At 35.9% G+C, this 10,408-nt stretch overlaps 1 protein-coding gene across 1 annotated transcript; it reads left to right on the top strand.

Moving 5' to 3' along the window:
- Positions 1–2,550: 2,550 nt before the first annotated feature.
- Positions 2,551–3,510, top strand: LOC118734570 (protein mab-21-like; the record flags this gene model as incomplete). Its single annotated transcript, XM_036464282.1, has 1 exon — positions 2,551–3,510. A coding segment is annotated over one exon (369 nt), but the record flags the coding sequence as incomplete, so codon positions are not given.
- Between the last annotated feature and the right edge of the window lie 6,898 nt (positions 3,511–10,408).

The following is a 10,408-nucleotide window of genomic DNA, read 5'->3' as shown; positions in this document are numbered from 1 at the left end:
ATTGGAAAAGGGGGCGTGGCATCTTCCATACAAACCGAATTTTTCATACTGCCTATCTTTGGAAGTGTTCATGGTAGAGTTCCGGAACTTGGTATGGTTATATGAAATCAATCGCATACTCATGAAGAAAGAGGGCAGCTGTTGGAAAGGGGGGCGTGGCACCACCCATATAAATCGAATTTTTATACTGCATATCTCTGAAAGTATTCACGGTACAGTACTGGAACTTCGTATGGAGATATGTATATAGTTGAAATCAAGCCCATACTCATGGAGAAAATTTGGGTTATTTGAAAAGGGGTGTGAGGCCTACAAACGTACCGACCTTTAGCTATCTTTGAATGAATTTTTTTATTCTTCTGTAGGTGTGTTTGTGAGTGAAATCCTCCTAAATGGTTGTACGGATTTTAACGAAACTTTTTGTGTATTTGAGTGGGTCTCTGGATGGTTTAGTTTCACAATTTAATCCGACAGTTGGCGCTGTAGTTGAGTTATTACTAAAAATCTTATTTATGATCCGATTTGGCTAACATTTTAAATATGTATGCAATACTATTGCAAAAACGTGCTTCCAAGTGGTGCTGAAGTCGAGCTATTACTAAAAATAGCCAAGTGAGAAAAGGGGCCGTGAAGGTCAGATTAAATCGACCTGTTGCACCATTGAGTATATCGAACGCTCCTGCGTTGCGATTGGCCCATTGGATGTGATTTTCCAATATTATTATGCGTTCAAACTTTTAAGGTAATTCGTCTGAAATAAGTATATGTATATTGCATTTCCGTAGAACAATGATTCGCACCCATTTTGAAATTGCCACCTACTATACTGTAAAGCTTCTAGGACACTCACTATAGAACCGGGTCATTGTTGCCGCCAGGGAGTGAAGAGGAAAAAATGTATTTCGCTTTGCGAATAACCGTGCTATGAAATGCCGCACAACTGGAGAATTTCAAGAATGGATATAACACTTTCCTTAGGTTATTTAAAGCGGCAAATGACCACCAAACCTTAATCTTAGCAGACAAATGTGCCAAAGAAAATCATAAACGTGAATTGTTGGTGAAAATGTTGGACCAAAAAGTTTCAATAAAATATATAAAAATTTTGGGCGGGACGAAGTTCGCCGGGTCTGCTAGTTATTAAATAATTTGAAAAAGTAAAACCTTATCGCACATCTACAGGCCAAGCGCCTAAATTTGACACCCCATTTCTGAGAATCGAGCGAACGCTGCAGATCTAATATCCTGGACAATCCCTTCGCTTATTATATACATATTTACATATGTATGTAAATAAAAATCAAGTATCAACTAATAATGTTCTTTGAAAAAAAAAACAAAAGTAGAATATTAATTATATTTTTTAAATTTTTATTGCTTAAAATCGAGAAGTAAAAATCATTGTAACATGCAGTATGCAAATATGTGAGAATAGTTAAAATTGTTTTACCACGCGTCGCGACGCTTAGAACTTGTTGATTTTTTGGTTAAATTAAAAAAAAAAAAAAAAAATTATTTTTGGTCCCTCTTTTAAAGCTTAAATGATAGAAAATACAGGAAGCATAGTCCCGTCTGATAAAATAAATTACCTTGACCTTTAAAATGGGCTCAAACATCAAAATTTTGAATTTTTTACCTGAAAATATCATTGCATGGTTTTAAACAAAATTTTTAATACAATTTTCGATTCTTGAAAATGTATTGCTTGGCGACAGAACAGCAAAAATATATGTTTTAAACTATTAAACATTTTTTTTGAAGGCCACTTTAAAGGGGAAGGTAATTTTTTTTACCAAAGACATTATTAATCCTGAGTTTTCCAACACTTAAATTTTAAATGCCGATACATTTATTTCAGACATTGAGAAAGCGGCCCTTAGGGTTCTACGGTGAACTTTTTTGAGGAGTAATCTTATTGAAATCATTCGAAATTTAGAAATTTTTGAATGGAGGCTATTTTTTTTCTTCTACATAGTTAAAATCTAGGCAAATATGTTTGTTTGCACCCCAATCGGAAAAGTAGTAATGCATTACATGCGTGATAAATAATATAATGTATTTCTTATGCGTTCTCGATAATATTACTGCTAACTATGTAATCAGCATTCTAATGTATTCAAAAAGTTCCAAAAATTTCATATTAAAACACATTCATTTCTCGATACTAGGTAATTGAATGCACTTAGGACATCGCTCTGGGGAAAAAATGCATTTTGGAATGTAAAAAAGGTTGTTTTACTGATTATTTTTTCGATTACGATACATTACATTTTCTCACTGCGTCGTTCATAAAATAAGTTCAAGTCTACATACATTAGGGTGGGCCTTAAATGTAGGCAGCAAATTTTTACATCAGCTTTGCGATACGCCTTAATCGACTCCAATCGGAACCAAGATTTATATGTGATATCTATCACAGTGGCGTTACCGATTGAAGGGTTGAGACTGAAAAAAATCGTGCATTTGATTTTTAAAGACCACCCTAATATACATACATATATACGTATTTACATACAAACATAATATAAAATATTTAAATCAAACAAATTATTCTACCTTCTCATTTCAGGTGCCAGTCGACGACGTTGCTTAAGTATTCTAAAGACCCTTCGCGATCGCCATTTGGATTTGCCCGGCAACCCAGTGACATCGTATCACCTTAAGACATTATTGTTGTACGAGTGTGAGAAACATCCGCGTGAAATGGAATGGGAAGAGAATTGTATTGCTGATCGCATTAACGGCATATTCTTGCAATTGATTTCCTGCTTGCAATGCCGTCGGTGTCCACATTATTTCCTGCCGAATATGGACCTCTTCAAGGGCAAATCGCCAGGGGCGCTGGAAAATGCGGCGAAGCAAGTGTGGCGTTTAACGCGAATTATGCTCACCAATGCGCGTTGTTTGGAAGAATTATAAGATTTCCCTGATTTAATTTAGTTAATTTACATTTAAGCGAAGCAAGTTACTTATAAATATTTAGGTACTTTTAATTTAGCTTGTATTAATGAATATGCAAAGTGGCTGATTGAAATGGAAAACAGCATAAAAACTAGATAAGTTTCTATTTTAGTTGTTACATAATTAACGAATGAATATTCTGGAAAATAAATTCAGTTCTTAGGTTTTATATTTGCGTGTATGTGTATACTGTTAAGGTACCTACCAGTGAATATTTAGTTCTTTTAGTATATATATTCTTTTTTTATGTTTTTAATTGCAACGAAGAAAGTGCCTCCGTGGCACGACGAAAACAACGCAACTGCATTTAGCGCTTAAAGTAAGAGTAGCTTATGTATAAATATTTAAATCAAAAATTAATTATCCTTCTTGTGGGGTGCTCACTATTACTACATGTATACGGTTACAAGAGTTACATACGCTCTTAGGGCCGTTTGCACCATGCCTGGTTAACTCTAATTACCAGCTAAACAACTTTATCGACGTTATCGACACGCAGCCTATAACATGTGATCGATAAAGCAGTCGATGTACTTAACTGAAGAGTGTATGTATGTACTTCCAGTTAGCGTTAACTAGACATGGTGCAAACGGCCCTTAATAGGCAATCCTGTTTATTTATTAAGTGTACTTTATAATGTTTTATTATCTATATAAAATAAAATTTGAGGGCCTTGCTGCTATTTTGCACTTTACTTTGTTAACATTCACTTTACTGTACTATTCTTTGTAATTTAACTATTTATACATAATTATTAAGGTGGTCCTTAAAATATCAAAATCGTGGGGCAGCCCTTTATTTTGTTCTACGTTCAAAATAACTAAGGACATCCATGGGAATTTAAAAATTAAAACGTTTTTTTTTATCGAAAAATTCTACCAAATTTTGACTTTTTTGTGCATGGAACAAAATGAAGGGGTGCTTGCCCTGTACAAAATTTAGATGTTTATATTTTCAAAACCAACATAATACTTTAAAAGTTTTTTTGTTTATTTATTATATCTGTAGTAGTTATAATTCAATTATATGCGTGTATGTAAACATAAAAAAAAAACAAAAATCAAAGGATAATAAAATTATTTTAAATTATTAGTATTCAATAAACGAGTATCTACATATGTGTTTCTTAAACTTGCGTACTATGGTTTAATAATAAACCTAGGATTTTGAGAGAGGGCCAAAGTCCACAAAAGCATATTCCGCAGAGTCGCGTACAAATAACTTCGTTGTTAAGTACCTCCATTGGGTTGGGTGTTGCAACGGGGACTGGTGGATTTTGTTAAGCAAAGAGAAGTTTTCTTTTAGAACGGGGGGATGAGTCCATAAGTAAGCATATGACCAAAGGCAATCCTCAAGGGGGCGTTCCCTCTATTCTATTTTACCTTTGTGCACTTTAAAAACGAATTTTAGCCAAAACGCTTAATTTTGAAAGCAGATTTTTTTGAGTTGTGAAATATATACTCTACGCTCTCGTTTTCATTAAAACTTCATGGGGATTCTTCTGCTAAAGCATGGAAGGTTGCCAGGAATGTTTGAAGTTTAGACGAGTCCTCTCTCGGAATTTTGTTCCCCTGGGATACATCAGGGACGAGAATGTAAACTGGGCGCTCAGCAACGTGGATATTTTGAGTGAGGATCGCCTTCTTTGAGCCACTGGCTCTTTCGTGTCGTGCCACTAGCTAGCTAGGGGTCTTGTCCCGGACCCTTGAAGTGTGGTCAGAATCTCTTTTATTCCTAAGGCGGGCAAGGTGTCGCACGTTTCACCAAAGGACTTCAGTCTCTCCTCGTCTATCCTTGAAGCAGCATGCTTACAGCAAGGTCAGCTCCGTTGAAACGGCCCTACACACGGTTGTTGTTAGTACTGAGCAATCTTTTAAAAGCAGGAATTTGCGGTTGTTACTTTCCTTGTTATAAAATAGGCTTTTAATAACATCTTGCCCGAGGCTATCGTCAACTACCTAAATAAGCTAGGGGTCGGAGCCGACCCGCTTGCTTTGCAACAGAACCGTTGTGGCAGAATGGAGCAGGGCTTCAATCCGAAGATACGTGAGTAGAGGTATTCCGCTGGGTACCCCACTGGGTTGTCGTTAAGGACCTTTTGATGGCTCTGGAGATAAGCGACTGCCGGATGTGAACCCTAGCAAAACGGAGCTTATTATTTTTACTTGGAGGTATACGGCACCGAATTACCGTCTTCCCTCAATGGGCGGTCTCCCACTAGTGCTCGTTGACAGGGCGATACATCTGGGCTTGATCCTTGACAGCAAGCTTTCGGCATCGGATAACTACGATATTAAGCTCATTTGGGTTCCACAGCAAAGCGAAATCGGGGGTAACTGCATGACCGATGAGCTGGCAAGATAGGGTACCCTTTAGGAATTGCCTCTTGTTAGCCGGTTGCATCTCATAAGACTAAAATGGTATGAGCTATAGTGTTCAAAAGTGTTCTTAAGAGTCAGATTAAAAAGTTTAAATTTTTATAAAAATTTGTTGAATTTTCCTAAATTTTGTATAAATTTTGAAACTGCAATTTATATGGTTTTGGTTACAGCTTATAAAAAAAATTACAAACAAAAAACATTAACTCGCAAGACAGTGTGAATATTTAAAAGAAATCAACATGTGGTCACTTGTTTGAGTCACTGTATATACTCGTAAGTTCCCTAACCATGCAAACGATTTTATGTTCACCGAAATGACAGCGCTGACATGTCCAACGCGGCCAACTGACTGGTGCATGACATGTTTGGCATATAAATTAAAGCCAACAAGTAATTTCGGCGACACTTAACAATGGCTATAAAGTTAAAAATTGATTATAAAAAGTTGATAGGCACATATCATGTGGGGGGGTGCATTATCCATTTAGCCGTATGTGTGTGTGTTTTAAATTTTTGGGTTTGTGTTATAAATTTGTGGCGCATCACCAAAAAATCATGAGAATTTTGTCAATTACGCTCACGTTTGAAGAATTGCGAAAGTTAAACAACAAATTCGCTATATATATGTACCACCTCATTCAAACGGTTAATAATTAAGCGCACATACTTGTGTTTATTAATTAAAATTTATTTGCGAATTTGTCAAAAGTTAAAAGAGAACTGTGCCGACAGTGATAAACGGCTGACGTGCACTGAGTCACAACCACGGTGCTCCGAATAAATTTCCTCAAACGAAACTGGATTTCAGTTACTTTTAAATCATTTCACTCAGGTTACACATACAACTCGATTTTGACTGATTTTAGGATGTACCAAGGTGGAAATTTTTATAACGCTTAACTCCTCTTTAAGAAACGTTTCAAACTCGCAATAAGCTTTAGATGCTTTAAAATATTCTAAAAATATGTATTTGATAACAAAAATGAAAATAAGGTCAAACCAAATCACAAAAAGACGCTCATTTAATTTGTTTTTTTTTTTTGAATTTGTGGCGTCTCACTTCGATGTGCTTCCAGCGCCGCAGGTGGTGAAAACACAACATCACATTAACACCGATGACAATGCAAGCAGGTGAACGAACGATGAACGAAAGCTGAATGGTGATTTTTTTTATGATCCAAAGTCAAATTTTATTCTTTGTATTTTTAACTGTTTCAGACTTTCAATTTACATTAAACTTAGACAATAACAAATTGGCGTTTTTATGATTCGCGAGACCCGAGACCATGTTTATGCTTTTATGAATTTTGTTGTTGTTGACATGCACGCATAAACAAAAAATAAATGACGGTTTGCATTGGATTATTTAGATAAAATGATATTCGAATATAATAAGATTAATTTTACTTTTGTGCAGATGTTAAAAATATTGACTGAAGTAATTTGATTGAATAGACTCTGCAGTATAATAATTTTGTGTATGATATGCTAGAGTTTATTGATCATTTGTACAAATGTATGTATGTAAATTATGTAAATTTCTAATGCGCAGCTGTCAAAAAACCAAAACTGTATTTAGAGTATAGCTGATGTCCATGAAAACGGTAATAACAATAATAGCAATTAGTGAACCCGACTGCCGTGAAAATGCCTTTTCAAAACCTAAAAAAAAAAATATTCCAAATGAAAATGAAATGAAACAGGTGGCAACTATCCTCAAAACTATTTTCAAACTAAAATTTTCTGAAATCTCTTTCATCTGGCATTGTAATACATATTTTAATTAACTGATGAATTAAGTTGTTTTTGAATTGCTAAACACGTGGCAACCCTCCTAAATATAGTTCAGAAATAAAACCTCCATCCTCATTTCGATTGATACCCATCTTTTAATAATTGATTTGACTTTTTGATGCAGAAATGCATCTATACGCTCTAGAAACATCATCATGCATCAAAAAGAAAATTTTGAAAAAAATGTCACTTACGTTATTTTGGCGGTTAGGGCTCGATGTGTTGTCTTTCACAGAGCGAAAGTATCGTTTCATGTGTCAAATGCGTAATGGGCATTCACCATTAAATGTCTATTTGCGCTAAAAAGGCCTTACAGAAATCCGTTTTGGAACAATCAAAAATTGTTGACTTTTGTGTATGGGGCAGTGACAATAGAAATAAAAGTAATCGCTGCGTTCTTCCTCTTCTTAAAGTAGAAAAGCAAAACAAAGCGAATTACTTCTTTATTTTTCTCACATTTTCCAACCACTGCCACTTTAGACTGAAACAATGAAAATCTCTATTTTCTTGACATTTCAATTGACATTAAGTGCTGGTTTTTCCAACTCAACTTAACTTAGTTTAACCAATTTTTTAGACTTATTGGTCAAGAATAAGCTGTGTAAAAAGTAGGCTAAGTTTTGACTTAAGTACCAAAAATGGCTAAACTAAGTCAAGTTGAGTTGGAGAAACCAGCCCTAAGCATATTTTGATCTGACTAACTATTGACCAAATTCGCGGAATTTAATCAGTTTCTTTCCACAACAGGATTTTGATAGAGTGAGCTTTCAGATATACCTACATATATATTTTAGAGGGATAGGTGAAAATGTTTTTTGCATGTATCTAAATTTATGCATTCATCGCATTGTTACCCTTCATAACATACCATCGTCCTTACTGCACTGTTCAACACCCTTGTTCTATCACACATCGCTTTTACTTAAGGAGGGAGGTGTGGTTGGGAATGACTGGCTGGCCCACAAGACCACACATAGACCGAATACGTCCGTAGAGTAAACACATTCGTGTGCAGGCTGTGAACTCTTCATACACCTGAGGCAGTTTTGGACAGCATTGGCATGCTAATGAAAACTGTAATACACTTGGACGCCCTTTGCAGGATTTGAAGTTGAGTCTCACCGAGCAAAGCACCTTTATTTACTTACAGATTACATGCTCCTCGGTTTCTTCCTTGGTTTTACACTCCACAAGGCCTTATTTTTGTGTGTGTGTGTTGATAGCAGACAATGTCGTCTCAGCAGTCCTACCGAGAGCCCTGAGGCCTCTTTCTTTAGGGAAGCAGGAAACTGCGGAGTTTGCTATCACATGACTTACATATTAGGGGTATTCTCGAAATCTTGCAAGGCCGTTGCAGGTTGCATGGATTGCATAACTTGCAAACACACAACAACAAAATTTAATTTAATTTCATTTATTTATTTCAGTGATTATAATTAGTACAATAAATGGGAAACAAGATTTCCTATAGCAGCAACGTATAAGCCCGTGCATATATTTTGCAAGAAAGCGTAGCAAGGTAAATGCGACCCTGTGCCAGCTGTTTTGTTGTTGGAACTGCTACAAATTCCTCTCATTTCTCTCACTTCATGTTTTGCTGTATCTTGTTATTGTACTTGGCATAAACTTTTGCTGCTTGCTATTTATTAGGGTAATTGATTCGGGTTTTCTAAGTCGGTTTCCACCGGTTTTGATTTTTCGAATATCTTTTAGACCGGATTTTTTTTATCGGCTATTTTCCATTTAAAACAAATCTTGACCTCTCAATAAAAGTTTTAAGCGCCTTTTCCAGTTTAAGGGAACCTCCTTTTATTTGATTCCCATAAATGAATGTTTGCCGCTAAACATTTTCTACGTGTTTTGGCCGAGCTTCTCCTACAATTCGTGTTCTGCTTCTTGATTTTGTCACACAAACAACAAAAGTTTTTTGTGGCAGAGGTAAACTGAGAGGTTTGCCATTGTCTGCTCGAGGGGCGACCGCTACTTGATAAAACTTTTTTTTGATGTTGCTGCGAACAGAAATTGAACCATGAACCTCTGAAGTGGCAGTAGGCACCACTAACAACTCGGCTACTGCGGCAAGAGCATTTCTCAAACCCAAAAATAGTGGAAAAAAATCATTAAAGTATAAAAGTTAAAATAAAACCAAACTTGAATTTTTCATTGACTTTTTTGTTTTACTTTTGATCTAAAAAAAATGTTTGTACTTTTTTTGCTCTTTTCTAAATAAAAGCTACCTACCTAAGCCTGCTACAACTTTCCAATGGGGTGCTCTCCTACTCTTGCAAATTCGAAATAGTATTTAAGCATTTCGTGCAATCCGTGCAACGTACAAGATTTCGAGAATACCCCTATTGTTTTTGCAATTTTGTAGCCCTGTTTACGCCTTTACGCTTTCACGCTTAGACTGCTTATAATCGACTAATCGCTTGATATCATGTAAGGCAATTGACACGTTCATCCCTTAAGTTCCAGGCCCAAATAATGGTGTACAATTTTAGCCACAACTAGCCTAGGTTATAAACCTTGTTCCAATCTAATTGAAGGCTACCTGACTATCGATATGCCAGTTGACAAGATCGCTGGATGGACTGATATCCAGTCTAGCTCTATTGCTTTACATGGTTACGAAATATTTGTTTGAATAAATATTGCACCTGACCATACAACCTGAAATTAAGCTTTAGCTATAGTAAATATTAGTTAGTAAAGCAACAAAAGCGCCTTCCTCGAGTCTGGTTTTCAACAGTCCCATACATGCACATGTGTATGCATGTGTGTATCTACATAAATATGTACGTAATGGAATACGTGATTCTCAGCTCATTAGTATCTGCTACAATTTAAATTACATTCTTACAAATCAGATTATCAAAATAAATATGTAATTACAGCTCACAATTCGCTTTGATGGACATTACAACGCTGCTGCTTCAAATCAAATTACATAGAACGAACGCTTGTTAACGAAACGAAAAAGAAAAACGTCAATACAAAAACAACCGCCTGCTACTGCAATTAAATGCTTAAATGGCAAATCGTCTTGGCCAAAGTGTGCAATAAATGTTAAAATTGCAAAGCCGCTCCTCCATTCATATCAGGCGCTTTGGCAAAGTGGCGCTTGTTGCTGGCATAATGCGCACTAACCAACTCAAATGGCTTCGTTTCAAACCATTAACTACGTACGTACTTCAACAAGCCAACGAAAGTGCAGCAATAGCAACAACAACAACTAACCAGTCATTCATGCATCCATCCATCAGCATACCGA

The sequence above is a fragment of the Rhagoletis pomonella genome, unplaced genomic scaffold, assembly GCF_013731165.1.
Source record: "Rhagoletis pomonella isolate Grant_MI unplaced genomic scaffold, Rhpom_1.0 Rhpom_scaffold_00002, whole genome shotgun sequence".
Classification (NCBI taxonomy): Eukaryota; Metazoa; Arthropoda; class Insecta; order Diptera; family Tephritidae; genus Rhagoletis; species Rhagoletis pomonella.
Note: the sequence above shows the minus strand (reverse complement) of the source record. Positions and strands in the feature narration are given on the sequence as shown.